Below are 27,713 nucleotides of genomic sequence, written 5' to 3'. Positions count from 1 at the left end.
CCCCTCGCAAGCATCTAAATTATTCTAATAAATGCTAATAACTAACCTCGAACAGCACTTTTTTTTTTTTTTTTTTTTTAAGGTTCTAGCCACTGAAATCCCAGGAAAGTAGGTGGCAGGACCTGCCAGAGTACTATATAGGTAACACCCGGCCGGCCTCCCCGTGGCGAGGTATGGTAACGTCGGGTCCCATTAGGGGCCCGGCGGCTAACAGACCGGATGAACAAGGGCACAACATGCTAAATACCACATGACCCATATACTTTTAAATCCCTGGCTTGTCCGATACAGTGTACATATGTGGAGATGGGAGAAATCCCAGGAGCCGTTAGACCCAAATATACCTATACCTATATACCAAATATACCTATCCCTTGTCGTGGAAGTTGATAGCCTAAATAAGTTTAAGGCTCAGCTGGACAGGTATTTTGAACGAACAGAGGGGTGAAGTGGAAGTGGGTTTTTTTTTTTTTTTTTTTTTTTTTTGGCTGATGCTGCATAAGCTTGCTTTCTTGCATCAAATGCCTCTACTAATGCTAATGCTATGTAAACAGGAGAGGATCACCAATATGGCTGCCTTACCGTTTGGATGTGCTGTATGCCGCTCCACAAAATTGTGTTCGGAATATGTGTTTTAAATTAAGCCAGTTATTCATCAGTGGATCACAGTGGTGAGATTTGTTTCTCTTTTTATTGGGTGTTTTAGTACATTTCAACTTGTTTTCGAAGTGAGAAACTTCGGAACTTTCTCTGGGTGCCTCATCATTCGGGTGAACTGCTCTGCCAGATGCTTGTGTGTGCAAGTGAGCTTCTTGTACAAGTAGTTGTGGTTATTATTATTATTATTAGCCATATGGTGCAAGGAAGCCTGAGGCTTATGTTGCACCAGCCAAAAAAATTTCCAAGTTACCCTGAGAGAGAGAGAGAGAGAGAGAGAGAGAGAGAGAGAGGAATCACCAAGAAAGAGAAGAATGATGATATCCAGCTGAGGACCCTGGGTGTGCCAAGCCCCATACTCACCAGATGTGAGCCCTTGAGGCTAAAAAAGTCACATTTCTTTCTTCTTTTCTTAGTACATTTATTACTAACTCTGTTAAAAGAAATATACCTAATCACCTCAGTTTGATGCAATAGGGAGGGGGGGGGGATTCTACTCCTGTAAGGTGACCAGCTTTGCTTCTTGTTTATGGAAAAAGTTTGGAGATTTTTTGAATTCCGCTTGTAATATACCAGTATATAATCTTTTCTTAATTGATTTCAGTAATTTATTGTATCTAAATTTTTATTTTTAATAAAAAAAAATTAAATATTGAAAAATGCCCTTTTTCACACATTATTTTAAAGAAACAGTATTAATTGTAGTGAAGACAAAAAAAAAAAAATTATGAATGCAAAATTCCATTTTCTAGTACAGACAATTATTAAGAGCATGAAATTTCAATTTTCCATATGTGCATTTATTTTTGCTTATATACAATGGTTTGAATCACAGCAGAAGGCTTGGTAGTTTCATAAAAGAAAACATGGAGAAACCACATTGAAACACAGTGAAATGCGATAATGACCAAATTTAAAAAAAAAAAAATTATAAAAATAAAACAATGAGTATGATAATATAATTTGGATCACAGCAGTGATAAATAAATCTCTTTCCAGAGTTCCATTCTTGTCACCAATGTTTCAAAAAAAGATTGAATTTTATTTTTGATTTGTCTTGTTAATGAACTTGTAACTGTTTTCCAGCAATGATGATCCTAAAAACCCTTTGACTCAGAAGTATGTTCACTCCCTTCTGTCAGAAGCAGGAATGGGTACTCGATGTGTTAAAGGTAATCCCTTAACGTAAGTACCTTTTTTCTTTTATGTTTTTTTTTCTCTCCCTTCTGAGATATTTAATAATAATACTAGTGTATAAGAATATCCTTAAATTAATTTTGTTTTATTTTTATATATTTGGACTGCAGGAGACATTTAACACAGAATTTAAACAAACAAACAAATACAAGCAGATATTATGTACCTTAGTGCATTAGCTGATCATTTGGAATGTTCTGTTCCAGAAAATACCAATTAAGCCCTGGAATTATTATCAAATTAAACAAAACCATTATCCATGGTTCAGCCTAAGTTGCCAATATATTTTTAAATTGCATAGCATCATCCAGTTGGTGACTGTTTTGCATTTAAAAATCAAAGACAATTGCCCAGACAACTGTTCCAAAGCTTACTGGTTTCTCATCAGCCAGTGAATCTATACTAAACTAATGAACAAATGAGTGAACAGCCAGGAGGTTTCTGGATGAAAAACTTCCATTATGCGTGCATTTAGCATTAGCATTAGTAGAAGCATATGATGCAAGCAAGCTTATTCAGCATCAGCCAAAAAATTTCACTAATCCATTCACCCCAAATGTTTGTCTAGTTCTGCTTTGAATTTATTTAAGCTGTCAACTTATACAATGACAGATGGAAGTTTAGTCCAGCAATCAATCACGTAGTCTTATAGTTATAGTTACGCTGGTTATTTTTATTTTAATTTAGATAAACAGTTTTTGTAGATATACGTAATACTTAATCCGTTATTTCGTTCGAATCTTGCAGCCATTGTTTTTGTATATAGTAGTAGGGAATTCAAATTTTTAATTAAGATAGTTAGGTAGCTCTAACGTATAATTTACAGAGTATTATGCTTCACTGCTTCTATTAGATAGCATAGTATTGACATTTAATTAATTTAATTTATTGATTTTATTAATTTAAAGTATCATGCCTCAAACTAGAGCAGCAAAGCAACGGGCATAAAGTGGCAGCAGTGCTGTGACTTGGGAGAGAACTGAGGGGGGCGATTCTCCAACTCATCACAGCCTAAAAAAATGTGCAACTTGTGAAATGTTTGCCGAACTCTCTGGAACGGAACATGCCATTGCCATGGGGGATGTCTTTGTGTGTGTGCGATGTAAGGAGTGTAAGGAAATCAGGTGACAACTCAGCGTTGTTATGGGCCTATATGAGAATTTGAAGGACAGGGTGGATGCCCTCGAAAGATCTAAATTGATTGGTGCATCAGGCTCTCAGCTGCCCACATCAACGCCAGAGCTTGCACTTGGTCATCACGCAACACAGCGGCAACCCCCAAGGCAGAATGCGCTGGTCCCACAGGAACTCGTAGTTGTTGGTGACTCTATTGTCAGGGAAACGGGAAACATGCTTTGTAAAAAGGATAGGTGTAACAGGACCAGGGTATGTCTGCCAGGGGCAAAGGTTGATGACGTTGTAGAGCGGATATCATCTTTTAAGGGCACAAAAGGTGATATAGTTGTACACGTTGGCACTAATGATATTAGGAGTAGGAGACCGGCAGAATTACTTAACAAGTACAGGTCACTGTTGAACAAAAGCCGAGAATTAGGGTTGAATTTGAAAGTGTCTGCAATTCTGCCCAGACACGATAGAAGGGAGTTTATGATGAGAGCCTTGTCGATCAATTCGGCCCTGGAAAGAATGTGCAAGGCTCAAGGGGTAGAATTTTTTTCAGCCTGGACTGTACTTGTTAACAGGAGAGACTGCTTCTATAGGGATGGGATACTCTTAAATAGAAAGGGTGCAAGAATATTTGCTGATGCTATCGAGGCAGTGTTAGGTGGGTCGGAAAACTGCTAGCTTGGGGGGATACAAGGACTAATAGTTTAACAGTAGCCGTAGGCAGAGGTGAAGGTGATTCTTGCACAACTTCTATTAGAATAAGTAGCAACCTGGAGCGTGGGGTATTGGGGGTTTCAGGGACAGATGGCAGTCATCCTGAAATAGGTGGGTATATGGGATGTGTTAGTGTAACTAAGAATAGGAGTAGGAGCATGTATGCTTGCAAGTATACCAATGCTAGAAGTATAATAAATAAATTTGATGAATTTGAAGTGTTGGTCAAGACATCACAGGCAGATATTGTTGGGATAGCAGAGACCTGGTGTCACACAGATATAAGGAATGCTGACTGGAATTTGGGGAGTACAATGTGTACATAAAGGATAGACAGGATAGAAAGGGAGGAGGTGTTATGCTGTTAATTAAGAAAAACATAAAATCAAAAGAAGTGCATCCAGTTGATATAGATGAACAGTGCACTGTTGAGTCAGTTTGGTGTGACATAAACACTGCGAAAGCAAAAATAAGAGTAGGAGTGTGTTATAGGCCTAATGACTCGAATGAGTACAATGAACAATTGTACAGAGAAATAGAGTGGGCTAGTAAATCGGAATGTCTTATAATGGGGGATTTTAACTTCCCAGATATTGACTGGAACTTGTGGGTTGGTCACTCACACACTAGTCAGACTTTTGTGGATTTATTGGATGATTGTTTTCTGCAGCAGCATGTTCGAGAGGCAACCAGAGAAAGTAATACTCTTGATTTGGTTATCAGCAGTGATCATTCGTGTATTAAGAATTTGCAGATAAAGGAACCTCTAGGTGGCAGTGATCACAGTATACGTACTGATGTGGGATTTACTTAAAGATTTAATTACCATCAGGGGTAAAGGAAAGAGTTTTTGCTTCCGTAAAGGTGAGTACAGTGGTCTCCGACAGTTTTTAAATTCTGAACAGTGGGATCAACTGACGATGTTACCAACAGTAAATTCTAAGTGGGAAACGTTCAGGGAATTAATCGTGGAAGCTACTAAAAGTTTCATACCTATTAAGAAATATTGTTCAAGGTTTAGGCCTAAATGGTTATCTAATGAACTAATGAGACTCGTAATAGAGAAGCAAAATGCATGGGATGCATATAAATTATCAAGCGACTCAGAAGCCTATTGCAGATATAAGCTAGTCTGTAATCAGGTGACAAAGGAGGTTAGGCAGGCAAAGGCAGATTACGAGAAATCCTTGGCAAAAAATGCTAAGAAAAACAGCAAGGATTTCTTTACTTATATAAACTCTAAAAGGAAGCGGATGAATCTGATTGGTCTACTGGACATCGATGGTTCGACTGTTGATGATCCTGCTCAGATAGCAAACAAACTGAATGAGTATTTTGCATCTACATTCACACATGAGGAATTATTAAGGTTTGAAAATGGCAGAAGGTTATCAAATTGTAGCAGGATACTTAATGATTTTGGAATAACTGAAAGCAAAGTGGAGGAGAAATTGTTGAAGTTAAACATAAGAAAAGCACCTGGGGTGAATGGGATCTATCCAGTTATATTAAAGGAGGTGGCAGAGCAACTAAGCAAACCCTTAGCCATAATTATGAGAGCGTCCTTGGACTCAGGGGAGGTTCCCACGGACTGGAGATGTGCAAATGTATCCCCAATTCACAAAGGGGGATTGAAGGGTGACACGAGTAATTACAGACCAGTTAGTTTAACGTCTGTTCCGGGTAAAATAATGGAGTCACTGGTTAAAGATGCATTGCAGGATCATCTAGACAAGACTGCAGCAATAATTCAGACACAGCATGGGTTTCTTAAGGGAAAGTTTTGTCTGACAAATTTGATAGGATATTATGATGTGGTTACAAAGGAACTGGATGCAAAAAATAATTTTGATATCATATATTTGGATTTCAGGAAAGCTTTTGACACTGTTGCGCATGGAAGACTATTGTACAAATTGGAGCAGAATGGTATTAAGGGTAAGTTGCTACAATGGATAAAAGGATGGTTAAGTGGGAGAAGACAGAGGGTGGTAATCAATGGGTGCTGCTCTTCTTGGACTAATGTTATTAGTGGAGTCCCACAGGGTTCTGTGTTAGGTCCACTGTTGTTTTGTATATTTATCAATGATATTGATGAAGGTATATCAGGCTTAATGTCGAAGTTTGCAGATGATACAAAGGTTGGCAGGGTTGTTAATGACAGTAATGGCAGTGTGCTACTACAACAGGATCTAGATAATTTGGGCAGATGGGCTAAGAAGTGGCAACTGAAGTTTAACCTTGACAAATGCAAAGTACTGCATATGGGTAGAAGTAACCCCAGAAAAACGTACCAACTGTGTGGTACTACACTTAAGGTGGTAGAAAATGAAAAAGACCTGGGAGTAATTGTGCAGTCAGATATGAAGTTTTCTGAGCAATGCAGACAGGCTGCCAGGGCAGGTCATGGGGTTTTGTCAATGATATAGCCGACCGGGCTAGCCAGGTGGGTAAAGTGCCTGCCTGGCAACCCAAAGGTCGCGGGTTCGAATCCCGCCTCGGGCTTGGATCAAAGTACTGCCAAAACCTTGGAAGGTGCACTATGGCCACAGAAGCCATTGCGCCAACAACTACAAAAAAAAAAAAAAAAAAAGTCAATGATATATAGGAATTTTGCTAGCAGGGAGAAGGAGGTGATTGTCCCTCTGTATAAGGCAATAGTCAGGCCACGCCTTGAGTACTGCGTACAGGTCTGGAGGCCTCATTTTAGGAAGGATGTAGATTTACTTGAGCGTGTACAGAGAAGGGCAACAAGATTAGTGAGGGGAATGAAGGGATCCTCTTACCAAGAGAGGCTTAAGTTCTGCAAATTGCAGTGGCTGGAGACTAGGCACCTGCACGGTGATCTGATTGAGGTATATAAGGCCTTGAATGGGTTGAGCACGCTGAATTCTGATGGGATCCTTCCACTTGTTCAGATTACGAACCTAAGGGGACATAAATTCAAATTAAGAAAAGACAGATGTAGAATAGATGTGCGGAAATTTGCCTTTAGCCAGCGGGTGGTTAATTGCTGGAACAAACTTCCATCTGTCGTTGTGGAAGTTGATAGGTTGAATTAATTTAAGGAGGAACTGGACAGGCATTTGGAGGGAATGGTATGATTTTTTTTTTTTTGGCTGATGCTGCATAAGCTCATACACTTGCTTTCTTGCATCACATGCCACTACTACTACTACCTGCTAAAGGCAAATTTCTGCACATATATTCTACAACTGTCTTTCCTCAATTTCAATTTGTCTCCTCAGGCAATTAATTAATTAAGAGAAAGAATCCCATCGGCATTGAGCTTGCTCAAACCATTCAGGGGCTTATACACCTCAATCACATTACCTCTCAGGTGCCTAGTCTCCAGACAATGCAATTTGAAAAACTTAAAACCTTTTTTCATAAGAGCAACCCAACCCTTTGTTCCATTCATCAATCTCGTGGCCCTTCTCTGTACTCATTTCAGCAGCTCTACATCCTTCCTAAAATGAGGCCTACAGACCTGAATACAGTACTCAAAGGGTGGCCTGACCATTTCCTTATACAAGGAGGATAATCACCTTCTTATCTCTGCTAGCAAAATTCCTGTATATCATTGACAAGACACCATGAGCTACTCTTGCAGACTGCTTTGCACTGCTCAGAAAACTTCATATCTGACTGCACAATTACCCCAAGATCTTTTTCATTCTCTACCACCCTGAGTGTAGTACCAAACAGTTGGTATGTTACTCTGGGGTTACTGCTACCCATATGCTGTACTTTACATTTGTCAATGTTAAACTTCACTTGCCACCTCTCAGCCCATCTGCCTAACTTTTCTAGATCCTGTTGCAGTAACGTACTGTCATTAACAAACCTGCCAACCTTCGTATCATCTGTAAACTTGGACATTGAGCCTCATATATACCTTAATCAATATTTCTGCACATATATTCTACAACTGTCTTTCCTCAATTTCAATTTGTCTCCTCAGGCAATTAATTAATTAAGAGAAAGAATCCCATCGGCATTGAGCTTGCATAAAATGCACTGTTTGCTTGATGTTTGCAGAGCAATCGGGTACGGGACATGATACTGCCAAGGGGGATGTCTTTGTGTGTGCGCGATGCAAGGAGTGTATCGATATCAGGCAACAACTCGGCGTTCTTGTGGGCCTATATGAGAGCTTGAAGGACAGGGTGGATGCCCTCGAAGAAACTAAATTTAGGGGCCCATCAAGCTCTCAGCTGCCCACATCAACGCCAGAGCTTGCACTTGGGCATCGCGTGACACAGAGACAACCCCCAAGGCAGAATGCGCTGGTCCCAAAGGAACTAGTAGTTGTTGGTGACTCTATTGTCAGGGAAACGGGGAACATGCTTTGTAAAAAAGATAGGTGGAACAGGACCAGGGTATGTCTGCCAGGGGCAAAGGTTGATGACGTTGTAGAGCGAATATCATCTTTTAAGGGCACAAAAGGTGATATAGTTGTACACGTTGGCACTAATAATATTAAGAGTAGGAGACCGGCAGAATTACTTAACAAGTACAGGTCACTGTTGAACAAAAGCCGAGAATTAGGGTTGAATTTGAAAGTGTCTGCAATTCTGCTCAGACACGATAGGAGGGAGTATATGATGAGAGCCTTGTCTTGTCAATCAATTCGGCCCTGGAAAGATTGTGCAAGGCTCAAGGGGTAGAATTTTTTTCAGCCTGGACTGTACTTGTTAACGGGAGAGATTGCTTCTACAGGGATGGGATACACTTAAATAGAAAGGGTGCAAGAATATTTGCTGATGCTATCGAGGCAGTGTTAGGTGGGTCGGAAAACTGCTAGCTTGGCGGGAGACAAAGACCAATATATTGACAGTAGCCACTGGCAGAGGTGAAAGAGATTCTTGCACTGCTTCTATTAGAATGAGCAGAAGCCTGAAAAACAAGATGCATGGTATTTCAGAGACTGCTGGGAGCCATTGCGGTACAAGTAAACACATGGGTTGTGTTAGGGTAGCTAAGAATAGAAACAGGTGCAGGTATACTTGCGTGTACACCAATGCTAGGAGTTTAGTAAATAAATTTGATGAATTTGAGGTATTGCACAAAACATCAAAGGCAGATATTGTTGGGATATCAGAGACGTGGTGGCACACAGATATAAGGGATGCAGAACTGCAATTTGGGGAGTACAACGTCTACAGAAAGGATAGACAGGATAGGAAGGGGGGAGGGGTTATGCTATTAGTTAAGAAACACATAAAAACCAAGGAAGTGAAGCCAGTCGACATCGCTGGACAGTGCAGTGTTGAGTCAGTTTTTTGTGACATAAGCATTGGGAGATCAAAATTGAGAGTAGGAGTGTGCTATAGGCCTAATGACTCTGATGAGTATAATAAGGAACTGTACAGGGAAATAGAGTGGGCCAGTAAATCAGAGAGTCTTATAATGGGAGATTTTAATTTCCCAGATATTGACTGGAATTTGGGGGCTGGTTACTCACACACTAGCAGGGCTTTTGTGGATTTATTGGATGATTGTTTTCTACATCAGCATGTTCGGGAGGCAACTAGAGGGAGTAATACTCTTGATTTGATTATCAGCAGTGATTCTTCATGCATTAAGAATCTGCAAATAAATGAACCACTAGGTGGCAGTGATCACAGTGTGCTGAAGTGGGATTTACTCAAAGAGGTAACTACCATTAGGGGTAAAGGGAAGGGTTATTGCTTCCTTAAAAGCGACTACGATGGACTGAGACAGTATTTAAATTCTATACAGTGGGACCAACTGATGATGTTACCAACAGCAAATTCAAAATGGGAAGCATTCAAAGAACTTATCTTGGAAGCTACTAGGCTTTACATACCAACTAAGAAATATTGTTCAAGGTTTAGGCCAAAATGGATGTCAGATGAACTAATGAGGCATATGACAGAGAAGAAAAATGCATGGGATACTTACAAATTAACACATGACACAGAAGCCTATGATAGGTACAAGTTGATATGCAACCAAGTTACAAAGGAGGTTAGGCAGGCGAAGGAAGATTACGAGAAATCCTTGGCAAGGGATGCAAAGAAAAACAGCAAAGAGTTCTTTACTTATGTAAACTCTAGAAGGAAGGGGATGAATCAGATTGGTCCACTTGATATTGATGGGTCAACTGTTGATGATCCTGCTCAGGTAGCTAACAAACTAAATGAATATTTTGCATCGACATTCACACATGAGGAGTTATTCAGCAAGGGGAATGCCAGAGGTGTATTCAACTCTACCAGTAAGCTACAGAATCTTGAAATAACTGGGAGTAAAGTGGAGGAGAAACTGTTGAAGATAAACACAAGAAAGGCACCCGGGGTGGATGGGATCTATCCAGTTATATTAAAGGAGGCAGCAAAGGAAGTAAGCAAACCCTTAGCCATAATTATGAGAGCTTCCTTGGACTCAGGGGAGGTACCCATAGACTGGAAATGTGCAAATGAGACCCCAATTCACAAAGGAGGATCAAAGGCTGACACAAGTAATTATAGACCTGTGAGCTTAACTTCTGTTCCAGGAAAATTAATGGAGGCACTGGTTAAAGAAGCACTGCAGGATCATTTAGACAAGACTTCAGTTATAGCTCAGACACAGCATGGTTTTGTTAAGGGGAAGTCTTGCCTGACCAACTTGATTGGATACTATGATGCAGTCACAAAAGAACTGGATGCAGGGAATAACTTTGATATTATATACTTGGATCTTAGAAAGGCTTTTGATACTGTTGCACATGGAAGACTGCTGCACAAATTGGAGCAGTGTGACATTGGAGGCAAATTGCTGCTATGGATAAAGGAGTGGTTGAGCGGGAGAAGACAGAGAGTGGTAATCAATGGACACTGCTCATCGTGGACTAATGTTATTAGTGGAGTCCCTCAGGGCTCAGTGTTGGGTCCATTATTGTTTTCTGTATTTATAAATGATATTGATGATGGTATATCAAGCTTAATGTCCAAGTTTTCAGATGATACAAAGGTTGGCAGGGTTGTCAAGGACACTACTGACACTATGCTGCTGCAACAGGATCTGGAAAGGTTGAGCAGATGGGCTGAGAGGTGGCAAATGAAGTTTAACATTGACAAATGTAAAGTACTACACATGGGAAACAGCAACCCCAGAGCAACGTATCAACTCTGTGGTACTACACTGACAGTGGTAGAGAATGAAAGGGACTTGGGGGTGATTGTGCAGGCAGATATGAAGTTCTCTGAGCAGTGCAGACGGGCTGCAAGAGTAGCTCATGGAGTATTGTCAATGATATACAGGAGTTTTTCCAGCAGGGATAAGGAGGTGATTATTCCATTGTATAAGGCAATGGTCAGGCCACACCTAGAGTACTGTATACAGGTCTGGAGGCCTCATTTCAAGAAGGATGTAGAGCTGCTGGAACGAGTACAGAGAAGGGCAACAAGATTAGTGAATGGAACAAAGGGGTGCTCTTACGAAGAAAGGCTTAAGTTTTGCAAATTACAGTGTCTGGAGACTAGGCACCAGCGAGGTGATCTGATAGGTGTATAAAGCCTTGAATGGTTTAAGCATGCTCAATGCTGATGGGATTCTTCCTCTAGCTCAGAAAAATCACCTGAGAGGGCATAAATTCAAATTGAGGAAAGACAGATGTAGGATAGACGTGCGGAAATTTGCCTTTAGCCAGCGGGTGGTTGGTTGGTGGAACAGACTGCCATCCCTTGTGGTGGAGGTTGATAGCCTAAATAAGTTTAAGGCTCAGCTGGACAGGTATTTTGAACGAATAGAGGGGTGAAGTGGAAGTGGGCTTTTTTTTTTTTTTTTTTTTTAACCCTGAGGGACTCCACTGATAACATTAGTCCATGAAGAGCAGTGTCTGTTGATTACCACTCTCTATGTCTTCTCCCACTCAGCCATCCCTTTATCCATAGCAGCAATTTGCCCTTAATGCTATACTGCTCCAATTTGTACGGTAGTCTTCCTTATCCAAGAGTATCAAAAGCTTTCCTAAAATCCAAGTATATGATATCAAAATTATTTTTTTGCATCCAGTTCACTTGTGACCACATCGCAGTATCCAATCAAATTGGTCAGACAAGACTTTCCCTTAACAAACCCATGCTGTGTCTTAACTATAACTGCAGTATTGTCAAGTTGATCCTGCAGTGATTCTTTAACCAGTGACTCCATTATTTTCTGAGGAACAGAAGTGATTACTCGTCCCCCCCCCCCTTTTATGAATTGGAGATAGATTTGCACATCTTCAGTCCATGGGGACTTCCTCTGAGTCCAAGGATGCTCTCCTAATTATGACTAAGCGTTCGCTTATTTCCTTTGCTGCCTCCTTTAGTCTATCTGGATAGATACTATCCACGTCAGGTGCCTTTCTTATGTTTAACTTCAACAATTTATCCTCTTCCCTCTCCTTTATTCCAAAATCATTTAGCCCTCCGTTAGAGTTTGGTAAACTTCTTGCTTCCCCTCCCCTAAAGAATTTCCTATGTCCTATATAACTTGCACAATCTGCCTAGAGCCAAAGTGATTGACTCCCTCCTATTGTGTCTAGGCAGAATTGCAGATAGCTTGAACTTTACTTATCCCCTACTCTTAATGTCATTAGTGCCAACATGTACGACAGTATTGCCTTTTGTGCCCTTAAATGATAATATCTGCTCTACGTCATCAACTTTTGCACCTATTAGACATACCCTGGTCCTATTCCACCTATCCTTTTGCAAAATATATTTCCCGTTTCCCTGATGGTAGAGTCACTGATAACAACTAGCTCCTGTGGGACCAGCATATTCTGCTTTGGGGGCTGCTGCTGAGTGTTTGATGGGCTTGAGGGCATCTACCCTGTTCTTCCATTTCTCATAAAGGCCCATAACAATGCTTAGTTGACACCTAATATCCTGACACTCCTTACATCGAGCACACACATCCATATGCCATGGCAATACTATGTCTTGTTCTAGGTATATCTACAAGCATCAAATAAGCCATGCATTTCATAAAGCCATGATTTGGACTAAGTCCCCCCCCCATAATCCCTAGAGCCACAGCACTCCCACTAGCTTCAGACCTTTGCTTTGCTGTTCTGCTGTGAGGCATGATTTTCATTCAAATTCAACATACAGGTAACCCTCTTATAACACGGTAGTTAGGTTCCTATAAAATGTGTTGTGCGAAACTGTGTTATACAGGACTAAGAAAAAGTACAAAAAGCGGGGTTACGTTCCAAAAGCTAATAAAAATACATTATTTCGTTAATAAAATGTTAACAAAACTAACAAAAATACACTATTCTAGATTTCTGTATCTTCTGCTTTCTTTAAAAAATCAGTAATCAAGTTTTATTTGCTTTTGCTTGATAAATCTTTGAATTTCATCATATGGAAATAAGCATTTTTGAAGCTCCCTTTTGAACATTTGGCTCCTTTCATTCAAGAATCTGCATTAAAAAAATAAGATTCTAATTGCTCGGCTAACTTTATACCTTCCCGTATGCTTTTTAGTGTAAAATTTGGAAGTTTCGGATTTTCATCTGCACTATCATCCTCTGAATTGATTTGGTGCCATTTCCACCAAATCTGCTTTGCCAGCCTCTTTTTCTACTAGTAATTCTAGAATGTCTTCAGTAATTATATCTTTTTTTATTTTTTTAGGAGCACTGGCGACTAAGGCCATATTTTCTACATATATTGTCTATAAATTTTGTGTCCTGAAGTCAATTTTCTGTTTTGATGGACGAAAAACCCGAATTTTCGGGATTAAAAAAACATGCTACCCTTGCCTGAGCCTGACTAACTCAGACCATATAAATTTTCTCCTGTCTTTGACGAGATTCAAACCCAGGTCTTTTCCACCCGGTGTAGGGGGAGGAGGGCAACTCTATTAACTGTGCTACCCATGAGGGCTTCAGTAGTCATATTATCAGAACCCTCCCCTCCTGCCGACGTAGCAAGTTCTACTATCGCACCCATTTCGTTTTCTGCTGGTTCAACCATATTTCTTGAATGAACTGACTGTGGCTATACATTTTTCCACATGCATTTGACATTGACGGTTTTACTTCTTTGTGCGATAAAGCTATGATTCTGATACAGTCCACAATTGAGAAATGTTTCCATGGCTCCATTACTTCAATAGATTCAGAGTCATTTTTTTCCAAAATCCATTGTAATGATTTTCTGATGTAATGAGTTTTAAAGATGGATGTAATGCCTTGATCTAATGGCTGAATGCAAGAAGTTGTATTAACCTAATACAACTGTGTATTAGGTTAATACATTGAAGTTATGTAGAAACATAACTTCAACTTTTGGATGACTTAAATCTTTTGGATGGCCTGGGGTGCTATCCAATAGCAATAAAACTTTGAAATCTAGATTTTTTCCACAAGTTCAATAGCACAGAACATAACACGGAGATTTCCGCTGCCTCTGTAGCCAGATGGGCAGGAGCAGCAGTGCATAGCATATGCTTCTTGATTAGACCGGGGTTCGAGCCCGTGACCTCCAAATACGGAGGATGCGGAAAGGTCAGGGAATGACCACCGCATATCCCTGGAGCAATATGGCCTTAGTTGCTAATGCTCCTAAAAACCAAATAACAAACAAACAAAAAAACGGGGATTTCCCAACAAAATAAAATACAGAGATTGCTCGCTAATTTTGTTTTGACTAGCAATTCAACAGCAGAGATGCAAAAAGAGTGGAAATGTTGAAAAATTACACCCATTATAATAGCAGGGTTTTCCCTGTGAGATTTGCAGAAATTCTCTAACCGTGTTATATAAGTACTGTGTTGTGCGAGGATTGCCGCAATTTATCAATCGTCTTAGAGCGAAACCATGTTATGTTGTAGAAGTACCGTGTTATACGGGGGGTAGTAATAACACTATGCACCAGTTATGCTATGAAGTTTAAGTTATTAATTATATATAACTTAAAAGCATTTTAGGGCTAAAGCCTCAGTTGCATAGAAGTTAACTGACGTACAAGTTAGTGCATACTAAAATGATGCAAATGCATCATTTTAGTATGTAATAAACTGCTAAAGAAGTTAAGATTGGCATCATACCACCACCCAAACTGCACCGGATGGTGCAGTCTGGGTGGTGGTATCATGGCACCGGATGCTGCCATGGCAGAAACCTTGGCAGAAAAGGTTCTCAGCAAGGGGCTAAAAGGAGCTAACATGGATCACGAAGACCGTTATCCATCTGTTGATCTTCATGCCTCAACCTCTTCAAGGACAGACCAAACTGATTTTGACACTTTCATCCTAACAGACAAAGAACAGAAGGATCCAAAAAAGAATCACCACTGTTTCTTATTATACATTCTCAAACAAGTCAACTGATAGGTGCACTTTCTCTATTTCTTATGTAGAAATGTCTCGAAAATGCTGCTGGACCACTTAAAATGGTGAAGAGACTCCGCTCCGGAGATCTACTTATAGAGACTGAAAAGTAGGCACTCTGAAGCCCTACTAAGAATCTCAAAATTTGCAAATATTCCTGTCACAGTAACTTCACATGCCACCGTAAATTCATCCAAAGGAGTGCTGTCTGAATGGGACTTAAAAAATGTTACTGAAGAGGAATTAGTCCAAGGGGTTACAAGACCAAAAAGATGTACAGGCAAAGCGAATTAAAATCAAAAAAACGGTGAACTGGTTCCGACATGCACTGTTATACTGACCTTTTCAACACCAATCCTTCCAGCTACACTTAAGGCTGGATATCTGAACTGCCATATCTGACCTTATATCCCAAATCCCCTCAGGTGCTTCAAGTACCAAAAATTTGGCCATGCTCAAACAGTGTGTAGAGGGGTTTCAGTGTGCCCGAACTGTGGATCCAAAGAACACACAAAGACTGCCCAGCACAAACACCAGTATGTCCAAACTGTAAGGATAACCATCCAGCTTACTCAAAAGTCTGTGAAACCTGGAAAACAGAAAAGAAAATACAGAAATACAAAATAGAAAACAAAGTGACTTACCAAGAAGCAAGGAAACAAGTTTTGCTCACTGTACCAAAACTCACATATGCAGCTGCAACACAAAAATACAAATCAGAAGGAACTCAAACTAAGGTGTCCATACCACCAGCTACATCCATTTCTGCCTGGGCTCGGGCTGTTCTAGCAAGTCCGCAGGAGTTCCCTAAAGTAAAAGACCAAGCAAATATGTCCCAGTCACTGTACCAACAACTATTACTCCATCACGTTCAGATACTGCAAGTCTGAGAAATCTTAAACTGCAAAAGATTCAAACCGCAGATATGGAAACTGATGACACCACTAACAGTGATGAAACCGTCTTAGAAATACATGCTGAGGAAGACATGGATAGTGCACGACCCACTTTCCCGAGTATAGGTAAAATAAAATTGGAACGCCATAAACAGATTGGATCTAAAAAACAGTCAAATACTTTCTACTTCAAAAGCTAAATAATGGATCAATTAATTCAATGGAATTGTAGAAGCCTCCGTAGCAAAATAGACTATATTCACGATTTAATAAATCGGCATCATCCAGTAGGAATATCTCTACAAGAAACGAATCTCTCTCCACAAGTGACACTTTCAGTTAAAAACTATACCTTGTTCAAGCAAGACAGGATCACTACCCATGGTTCACATGGTGGTGTAGCTATATTGATTGACAGTAAAATCCCATCCAGACGTATTCCTGTACAAACCACTTTAGAAGTAGTTGCAGTACGCCTTGCTCTTGGCACAACACTTACTCTTGTATCCATATATATCTCACCAAATCAGAACAGCTCGATAACTGAACTAGATGATCTTATCCTACAACTACCCTCTCCTTTCTGCATATTGGGTGATTTTAATGCACATCACCAGTTATGGGGATCTTTACAGACAACCCATTAAATAGTGACCATTTTCCTATAATCTGTAAGCTCTGCACAAGAAGAAACTTCCCAGTAAGCGGTCAAACTAAATGTAAATTCTCAAAAGCTGATTGGAATAAATATGCATCTAGCATTACACTAGATGATGAGATTATCCAGCATAACTCCATAGATAACGCCGTTAAACACATTACAGAACAAATGTTGGCAGCTGCTGCTACTACCATTCCTCAAATTTCAAATAAAGGAACCAAACACAAAAACTACTGGTGGAATTCATCATCTAACATCGCTAAGAGAGAAAAGAACAAGGCATGGAATCAGTTTCGAAAGAATCTTATTATCTACAAGAAACTTAAAGCTCATGCCCGTTACATTAGGTGAAAAGCTAAAAAAGAATCTTGGATTCGTTTTGCCTCATCTGTCACTAAAGACACAAGTGCAGGACTAATCTGGCGGAAAATAAGATGTCTTACTGGTAAGTTTCCATCAATTCCTTCCCCAATCATTGTCTATAAATGGCAGGAGATAACTCTGCAAGAGGATATTGCAAACGTTCTCTCGGAATCATTTGCTCCCCATTCTGCCTCAACCGCATATGATCCAACTTTTCTAAAAGCCAAATCAATAGCTGAAAAATATAAAATAAATTTCGGAACGAAGTCAGGCCTCTCTTATAATGAAACACTAACCATGTATGAATTAGAAGAATCTTTAAAAAAATCAGTCAATAGTGCACCTGGTCAAGATGGCACATACTACTTAATGTTAAAGAATCTAAATGAGAGAACTCGTTACTCTCTCCTAAAACTTTTAAACCGAATATTTGTTGCAAATTACTTTCCAATTTCCTGGCGACATTCTGTTGTTCTAACCATTCCAAAACCAGAAAAAGACCAATCAGACCCGCATAATTATAGACCAATCTCACTTACTAGCTGCCTGGGTAAGACTCTGGAAAAAATGGTACATTCATCTGACTTGGTATCTTGAAACCCAAACTACTATGAACTACGATCAGTTTGGATTTCGTAAAAACAGATCTACCCTAGATCTTATGATAAAGGCTGAGGTAAATGTGCGAAATGCATTCGTAAAGAACGAACATTTGGTCATGGTGAGCTTAGATATAGAGAAAGCTGTCAAAACCACGTGGTGTCATGGCATCCTTTGTGACCTACATGCCTTAGGACTAAGGGGACATTTACCATCATTAATTCAGAGCTTTCTCGAATATCGAACCTTTCAGGTTTGTTTTCAAAGTGCACTCTCCAAAATCTGCATACTGGAGGAAAGAGTCAACCACAAGGGTCAGTCCTCAGGGCCAGACTCTTCGCAGTTAGAATACACACTCTAACAACAACTATTCCGAATTCAGTAGAAACTTATCTTTATGCTGATGACCTCATTATATCCTGTCACCTAGCAAAATATGTTCTCCATTGAAAGGAAACTCCAATAAACAAACTGTCAATAAACAAAACCCAATCATGGATGTTACAAAATGGTTACCGATTATCTCTACAGAGAACATTTGCTATACACTTCTGAAAGAAACGAAAACTGCACTCTGATCCTGAATTGCACCTCAGAAATCATGCTATTCCAGTTAATGACAATATTAGATTCCTAGGTTTAATATTGGATAAGAAATTAAAAACACATACAGCATGTACGAACTATTTGTTTGAAGAAAATGAATATCCTTAGAGTGCTTTCTGCAATATGATGGGGAGCTGACCGATACTCCCTTCTTCACCTATATAAAACAGTAATGCGATCCAGACTAGACTATGGTGCACCCCTATATGACTCAGCTAGAAAATCAGCATTACAGTCCCTCAATACCATTCAACACAATGCACTTAGAATAGCTCTAGGTGCCTTCCGAACATCTCCAGTGCATAGTCTATATATATTGATGCACATGAACCTCCATTATCCTTACGGAGACAATTGCTGTTGCTTAAGTACGCTGCCAAACTTCGGAGTATGCCCTCACATCCTACCTGGCCTTACCTCTTTAACCCATCTTTCCGAAATTTCTACATGAATAAACCAAATGAAAATAAACCTGCTGGAATCAGATTGAAGGATATTGCTCAGAATTGGAGTGTCCCACTTGACAATATCCACTAAGTCACCAGAGAAATGGAGCCTCCATGGTCCACTTATAAACCTTTATGTGACAACTTTTTTCAAAAGTGGGGAAAACAGGCACTGGACAATCAAAATATTCAGCAGCTACATTCAGCCCATGCATCAGCAAACACACACTCTCTGCAAATATATACTGATGGATCCAAATCTGATACAGGTGTAGGTGCTTCAGTGGCTCTTCCCACTTGTGCTATCTCTGAAAAACTTTTCCCTTGTTGCAGTATTTATACTACTGAACTCCATGCAATAAAAATGGCTGTCGAACACGTCAACAACAGGTCTAATGAAGACATAATAATATATACCGATTCTGTGAGTGCAGTAACTTCTTTAGAACACAAATTTTCGAACTCTCATCCTATTCTGAAAGAAATCAGAGCTCAGCTAATTAATCTCGCAAAATATAACACAGAGGTAAGGTTCTGCTGGATTCCTGGGCATGCTGGAATCCAGGGAAATGAGAAAGCAGATGAAGCAGCAAAAAATCCAGTCAACCCCTTGTCTTCACTTGCCTTGATTCCCTGTATGGACTGCAAACTCATCATAAAACAGTTATGTATTGACCAGTGGGCATCAGTATGGCAGCAACAAAATCATAATAAACTTTTCCAAATAAAGAAAAAGCCACAATACAAAAAATCAAGGTCAAGCATTGGGCATTCCCATCTCACCCACCTCCACTTGTTGACAGGTGATGAACCTCCTCACTGTCATCATTGTCCTGCCCTACTTACAGTGAAACACATTCTCCTTGAGTGTCCCTACAACCATGTTGCTCGATTAACAAATTTTAAATCAGCTTTATCCTAAAATAATTCATTAGAGATGAACCATATTCTCAGTGATGATGCAAATGTATCCAATTTATTTAATTTTTTAAAACCAGTTCTTATATATGAACTTATCTGACATATGACTGGGGAAAAAAATCATTTGCAAAATTACTGTGACAGGCACAATTTGGCCTTGTTGCTCTTGTGCCAATAAACTTCCATTAAAACCAACCAACCGCATAATTCCAGTTAATGGTATTGTCGCAAATGCAATAAGATTGAGTTTACTTCCCAATTATAATAGATTGTGCTAACAGAAAAGCCCAATAAACCAATAAGCGCAAATATTGTTTTATGGTAGCGACCTCCAGAAATGTGTTTTAGAAAAATATCACAAAGGCACTGAAAATTGATTCTTATAACGGAACATATGATAACAATGAAAGTGTAGTGCAATTTCCATTATAAAAATTACCTTTTAGAGAGATAAATAGTTTAGTTATATAGCAAAAATTTCAATTTCTGAGGTCTTGGAACAAATTACCAAAATAAAAAAAAAAAATGTGTTACTGGGTCACATTATATTTTCACGATACCTCCATTTATTCCTATGGGATGCAAAATATGTTTCCATGATTTTTTTAAGTTTGCACTGGCCAGCAGAAACTTACATAAAGTCGAATTTCCGTAAGTCGAGTATTACGTAAGCCAGGGAGTGGCTGTACTGGTTTACAAATTAATTATCTGCATTTTGCATCTAGGCGATTCATTTAAGCTTACTGTGTAGCTAGCTAGTTTCAGTTCGTTCTCTCTCTCTCTCTCTCTCTGTATACATAAAAATATCTTACTTGGGTAGTTTCAGAAGTGACACATTAATGTTTCTTCAAAATTATACTGCACCTACTTTTCTACACAAAGCTGAAAACATAAACAGTTTTCACCTTTGTGTAGAAAAGTAGGTGCCTGATTATCTTAGCAGTTTGAGGGATTAAAAGGCATGTTACATATTTACTATGGCAAAAGTTTCTTTTATATCACATTATAATATAAACTTGGCATCTGCAGACATTATGGTAAGAGGCGAGAGCCACGAAATGTGTTAATCTGAGTGACTTACTCTTAGAAAAATAGTTGATTTAATGTGGTTTTTGTGAACCACAGCTAAAATTGATGGAGCCCATTGACAGTATGCTAATCTGGACTAACACAAGAGAGCAAAATATTAATAAACAAATAAACTCTTTATTAGTGAGCAGGAGGAGACTTGTATACACAATACACTTCATAGCTGTAAATCCAGGAATTTGTAATAACTAGGCATTACAATGATTAAAACGAAACCTCCTTACAATGAAAAATATAAATTACGTAGGTAAATACACAAAGAATTATATAGGTAATTGAGACAAGAATTATGTAGGTAATTAAATTAAAAATTATGTCAGTAAATAAATAACATAAATAGATTTATCTTCGATCTTTCTTTTTATATTTTTTTATTTTATTTATTTATTTTTTATTTTTACATTGTATTCCTGGAAACTGCATGACTGTTGCTGCCACATCACACAGTACTTCAATGAACTGCAATTACTATTATTATTATCATCATTAGCCATATACAGACACTCCCCAGCTTACATAATACTCGACTTGCGGATATTCGACTTTACATAAGTTTTTTGCTGGCCTGTGCAAACTTTAAAAAATCAAGGAAACGTATTTTGCATCCTGTAGGAATAAATGGAGGTATCGTGAAAATATCGTAATGTGAACCCTATAACACCTTGTTTTTTTTTTTTTTTTTTTTGGCAATTCATTCCAAGACCTCGGAAGTTGAAATTTTCGCTATATAACTAAGCTATTTATCTCTTTAAATGGTCATTTTTATAATGTAAATTTCGCTACACTTGCTTTAACAAATGTTCCATTATAAGAATCAATTTTGAATGCCTTTGTAATATTTTTCTAAAGCACATCTCTTGAGGTCGCTACAATAAAACAATAAAAACAATTTGCACTTTCCAGTTTTTACTGTGCGGTTTAGTGGGCTTTACTATTAGTGCAATCTGTTATAAACGGGTAGTAAACTCGATCTTATTCCATCTGCGATAATACTGATAATTGAAATTCTGTGGGTTTTTACTTTATGGTATTATGGTGAAATGAGTTCCCCTTAACTAAAATCTTCAATCTTACAAAAAAACAAAAATTTTCAGTCTTCTCTTCATTCCTATTTACTTATGACAATAGTGAAGGGAAAGGGACCAACAGAAAGTGCAAGTGCTGGCAGTGCTAGGAAACAAAACTAAACTGATTTAGAAATGAAGATGATTAATTAAAAAAGTACGAAGCAGGACAAAGTTTGTCATCTATTGCATGAAATTTAGCCTCACTTCTTCAACAGGGAATACAATTTTAAGGGACAGTGCACATATAAAAGAACATGTTAAAGGATCAATACAGTATTTAAATTCTATACAGTGGGACCAACTGATGATGTTACCAACAGCACATTCAAAATGGGAAGCATTCAAAGAACTTCTCTTGGAAGCTACTAGGCATTACATACCAACTAAGAAATATTGTTCAAGGTTTAGGCCTAAATGGATGTCAGGTGAACTAATGGGACATATGGCAGAGAAGAAAAATGCATGGGATACATATAAATTTACATGTGACACAGAAGCCTATGATAGATATAAGCTGATCTGTAACCAAGTTACAAAGGAGGATAGGCAGGCGAAGGCAGATTACGAGAAATCTTTGGCAAAGGACGCAAAGAAAAACAGCAAAGAGTTTTTTACTTATGTAAACTCTAGAAGGAAAGGAATGAATCAGATTGTTCCACTTGATATCGATGGTTCAACTGTTGATGATCCTGCTCAGGTAGCTAACAAACTAAATGAATATTTTGCATCGACATTCACACATGAGGAGTTATTCAGTGAGGGGAATGCCAGAGGTGTATTCAACTCTGGCAGTAAGCTAGATAATCTTGTAATAACTGAGAGTAAAATGGAGGAGAAATTGTTGAAGATAAACACAAGAAAGGCACCTGGGGTGGATGGGATCTATCCAGTTATATTAAAGGAGGCGCAAAGAAAGTAAGCAAACCGTTAGCCATAATTATGAGAGCTTCTTTGGACTCAGGGGAGGTACCCATAGACTGGAGATGTGCAAATGTGACCCCAATTCACAAAGGAGAATCAAAGGCTGACACAAGTAATTATAGAACTGTGAGTTTAACTTCTGTTCCAGGAAAATTAATGGAGGCACTGGTTAAAGAAGCACTGCAGGATCATCTAGACAAGACTTCGGTTATAGCTCGCACACAGCATGGTTTTGTTAAGGGAACGTCTTGACTGACCAATTTGATTGGATACTATGATGCAGTCACAAAAGAACTGGATGCAGGGAATAACTTTGATATTATATATTTGGATCTTAGGAAGGCTTTTGATACTGTTGCACATGGAAGACTGCTGCACAAATTAGAGCAGTGTGGTATTGGAGGCAAATTGCTGCTGTGGATAAAAGGATGGTTGAGTGGGAGAAGACAGAGAGTGGTAATCAATGGACACTGCTCATAGTGGACTAATGTTATTAGTGGAGTCCCTCAGGGTTCAGTGTTGGGTCCATTATTGTTTTCTGTATTTATAAATGATATTGATGATGGTACATCAAGCTTAATGTCCAAGTTTGCAGACGATACAAAGGTTGGCAGGGTTGTTAAGGACACTACTGATGCTATGCTGCTGCTGCTGCAACAGGATCTGGAAAGGTTGAGCAGATGGGCTTAGAGGTGGCAAATGAAGTTTTAACATTGACAAATGTAAAGTACTACATATGGGAAACAGCAACCCCAGAGCAATGTATCAACTCTGTGGTACTACACTGACAGTGGTAGAGAATGAAAAGGACCTGGGGGTAATTTTGCAGGCAGATATGAAGTTCTCTGAGCAGTGCAGATGGGAAGCAAGAGTTGCTCATGGTGTTTTGTCAATGATATACAGGAATTTTTCTAGCAGGGATAAGGAGGTGATTATTCCCTTGTATAAGGCAATGGTCAGGCCACACCTTGAGTTCTGTATACTGGTCTGGAGGCCTCATTTCAAGAAGGATGTAAGAGCTGCTGGAACGAGAACAGAGAAGGGCAACAATATTAGTGAATGGAACAATGAGTTGCTCTTACGAAGAAAGGATTAAGTTTTGCAAATTACAGTGTCTGAAGACTAGGCACCGGTGAAGTGATCTGATAGAGGTGTATAAAGCCTTGAATGGTTTGAGCATGCTCAATGCCGATGGGATTCTTACTCTTGCTCAGAATAATCACCTGAGAGGGCATAAATTCAGATTGAGGAAAGACAGATGTAGGATAGATGTACCGAAATTTGCCTTTAGCCAGCGGGTAGTTGGTTGGTGGAACAGACTTTCATCCCTTGTTGTGGAAGTTGATAGCCTAAATAAATTTAAGGCTCAGCTTGACGGGTATTTTCGAACAAACGGAGGGGTGAAATGTAAGTGGTTTTTTTTTTTTTTTTTTGCTGATGCTGCATAAGCTCACTTTCTTGCATCATATTCCTCTACTAATGCTAATTTAAGATCAACAGTGATCACAAAACAGCGTTCAGGTGCTATGTCGAAGATAGAAAAACTATTAACAATACAGATCGAAAATCAGATTCAGAAACACGTGCCCCTGAATCAAATAGCCATTCAAACAAACTCTATCAGTGAATGGACAAATTCTTAAAGTCTTCTTAAATTAGGGCTGTTAGCTTATCTTAGGCAATGGAGTTGTTCAGGGTTTTTCAGCCCACACAATGTGCCAATTTGCCTGTGAATACGCACTTATGAACTTAATACAGTATGTGCTCTGTAAATAATAATGGTAATAAATAATATAATAACAATAATAACAACAGAAGTTTTGTGTTCCTGATGCCTCTGTTCTAATTGCAACTCTAATTTTTTTGTAATTTTTATTTTATTATTACTTTTTTTTTTTCCAATTAAAGCCCTCTGATGAGGTAACCACTGAAGTTCTAATATGTAGCCTCACCTAAAATTCTTCACATCAGTAGAGCATACGGACTAAATGATATAGTGAAAAAATTTTAGCTATCAATACAAACTGAAAGTGACCAAAAAAAAGTATGAAATACACGATACAAACATATCCCACTTTACGACGATCCATGTTTACAACACTTTTTACTTATACCCTATGCTCCATTCCTGAGACACCTGAATAAGTCTCTCACATTAGATACCAAGAGTAAAATCATTAAATTGAATGATGATAGTGTATCTGACAGTCAGATAGGTTTTAGGCTAAGCGCTTACCTCGCACTACAGTTATTACTGTTCTTAAAAACAAAGAGAAAATTCTAAGTGAAGTGAGGAGTGCTACATCAGTCAGTACAACAATAATTTGTAAATGTGACAATATTATTGCCTATATGGAAAAACTTTTAATGGTGTGGATAGATTATCAAACTAGCCAGCATGTTCACTTAGGTCAAACGATCATCCAGAATAATGCCCCAAGTGTCTTTGCTGAAATGAGAGCCAGGAGAGGAGAAGCAGTTAAGGATCCTGAATTTGCTGCCTGTAGAGGCTGGCTTAATATATTTAAGCACAGGAGCAACCTCCATAACATTAAAGTTCAAGGTTAAGTAGCCAGTGCAGATACAGAAGCTGCAGCTAATTTTCCTGATCATTCATGAGGAAGATTATTCTGAAGTGCAGATTTTTAATGTTGAAACCTGACTCTACTGGAAAAAAATGCCTACAAGAACATAAGCATTGAGGTCATGCATTAATAGCAGAGGAAGAGAAGTCATTGCTGGTATTTAAAGTAGCAAAAGAACCCTATTGTTAGGTTCCAATGCTGCAGGTGATTTTAAACTGAAACCTATGTTAATTTATCATTCAGAAAACCCAATAACTTTAAAGAATTATGCAAAATCCAATCTTCCTGTTTATTGGAAATCAAATTCAAAAGCATGGGTTACTGCATCACTTTTTGAAGAGTGGTTTTCAACTTACTTTATGCCTGCAGTTAAGGAATACTGTACAAAAAATAAAATTCCCTTCAAAATTTTACTTCTTTTGGATAACATTTTAAATCATTAGAAGACCTTAACCAAATGTTCAAGTAATTTTCCTCCCTGCAAATACCACTTCATTGCTTCCACCAAAGTGTTATTGCTGCATTTAAATCATATTACCTAAGGAGAACATTTGCTAAGGCTGTAGCTCGCAACAAACCTGAAAGTATGCCTAGAGAAAATGTAGTAAAAGAATTCTGGAAAGGCTTCGCGATCTTGAATGGCATCAAGACTATTAGGGATGCATGAGATGAAGTGAAACAGTCAACACTTAAAGGCTTTTGGAAGAAGTTGTGTTCCCAGTTTACTACTGATGAATTTGAAGGATTTGAAAATCATGTTAAGGAGGCTACTACAATTATTGTAGATATGGCAAGGCAGTTAGAGCTAGAAGTGGAGCCTGAAGATGTTACTGAATTGCTTGGGTCACATTCACAGCCCCTAAGTATTGGAGATCTTCTCGAACTTGAAGAGCTTAGGAGGAATGAAGAGGATTCTTATCCTGATGATATATTGAATCTCATTCCTAAAGAACTAACTTGCAAGAAACTATCAAAAGCATTCAGGCTTTTAGAAGTTATGTCCATTTTTGAAAAGGCAGATCCCAATTTTGAAAGAAGTTCCAAAGTAAATGCTGGTATTTTAGATCAATATGCCTGTTATAGAGAAATCTACAGAGAAAGGAAAAGAAGAGCCACAATTCAAACTTCATTGGAGTCCTACTTTCATAAAAGACCAGCATTCTCTCAAATCTTAAATCAGCCTTCAACATCAAGTGGGGCGCCTCCGTATCCAGGTGGGCAGGAACAGCAGTGCATAGCACACATTTCTTGATTAGACCGGGATTCAAGCCCGTGCCCACCAAATACGGAGGATGCAGAAAGGTCAGGGAATGACCACCGCATATTCCCAGAGCAATATGGCCTTAGTTGCTAATGCTCCTAACAAAACCAAATAACATCAAGTGAAAGTCCTTCTTGGGCATCAACTAGGCCACAAAACGTCCATCCAAATCACCTGCAAGAGCGTTTAGCTGTAGATGAAGAAGATCCAGATTATGTAGAATTGAGGTCATGCAGAAGCAAGTTTTTATCATTTATTTTTTTAAAAAATAAGGGTTTTAAAATGATCAATCCTTTCTAATCGTATCTGCAACCTCCTACTTTTTAATTTTTCATATCTTTTACTAATTTTTTCATCTCATTAATGCTGGCAAACATAGTGTTTCTTTTTTCTTTTTTTAGTTGTTGGCGCATCGGTTTCTGTGGCCATATTGCACCTCCCAAAGTTTTGCATTTTACTCTGATCCAAGCCCGAGGCGAGATTCAAACCCACGACCTTTGGGTTCCCAGGCAGGCACCCACCTGGCTAGCCCGGTCGTCCATAAAGTGTTTACATTTTATGTTTGAAGGTCACAAGCCTTTATGTAAATGCAGAGTGGAGGGACTTTCTTTCACAATTTTGGTTCAGGGCCTTAATTGTAGTGTTAACGGTAAGTGCTGTTTTTATTTTTTGCAACTTTTGAGCATCACATGCATCTCTGAGTGAGAAAAGGCAGTGATCCACTTTATGATGATTTCCACTTTACGACAAAGGCCCTGAACTAAACCTGTCGTAACTACGGGGTTATATACCTATATATAATAATGTATATATAGGTATACCCCGAATATGTTGTTGTTTAGTACAAATGTCTGAATTGTACTAAACAACAGAAAAGGAGTAAGAAAGTGAAAAACAAATTCAATCATTACATCACAGTAACTTCAGAGATTAGTGAAACTCTAAGCACTTCACCTGCATAGAATGTAATTTGTGTAATCTATCTTTTAATTCTTAAAGTAATACAGATTATTTTCAGACATTTGTGGCATTTCCTGTATCACTCGTTCAATGACTGAATTTCTTACTTTACTACACTGTCAGCCTCACACACTTGTGTGTGTGTGTGTGTGTGTGTGTGTGTGTGGCGCTGATGGTGCTTCACTATTCTGCATGTTCATTTATTTGCATACCATGCCACAAAGAAGAACAATGTAAACAATAACTTTGTTCCTGTATTCAATAATTTTTATTATTATAGCAGTGATTATTTTATTATTTTTAA

General features: G+C 38.7%; 1 protein-coding gene across 1 annotated transcript in view; it reads left to right on the top strand.

Annotated features, from left to right (window-relative positions):
* LOC150077598 (phospholipid-transporting ATPase ABCA1-like) overlaps positions 1-27,713 on the top strand; it is a gene marked incomplete at its 3' end in the record, with an annotated part of 856,770 nt that overhangs the window by 611,575 nt on the left and 217,482 nt on the right. The window contains exon 31 of the mRNA XM_090386943.1: positions 1,744-1,842. Within this exon, the coding sequence (XP_090243069.1) occupies positions 1,744-1,842 (99 nt within the window). The remainder of the gene's footprint in view (positions 1-1,743; positions 1,843-27,713) is intronic.

Source organism: Mastigoproctus giganteus, chromosome 12, assembly GCF_048544385.1.
Source record: "Mastigoproctus giganteus isolate SK-2022 chromosome 12, ASM4854438v1, whole genome shotgun sequence".
NCBI classification, from domain to species: Eukaryota; Metazoa; Arthropoda; class Arachnida; order Uropygi; family Thelyphonidae; genus Mastigoproctus; species Mastigoproctus giganteus.
This window is presented reverse-complemented; position numbering and strand designations above follow the sequence as displayed.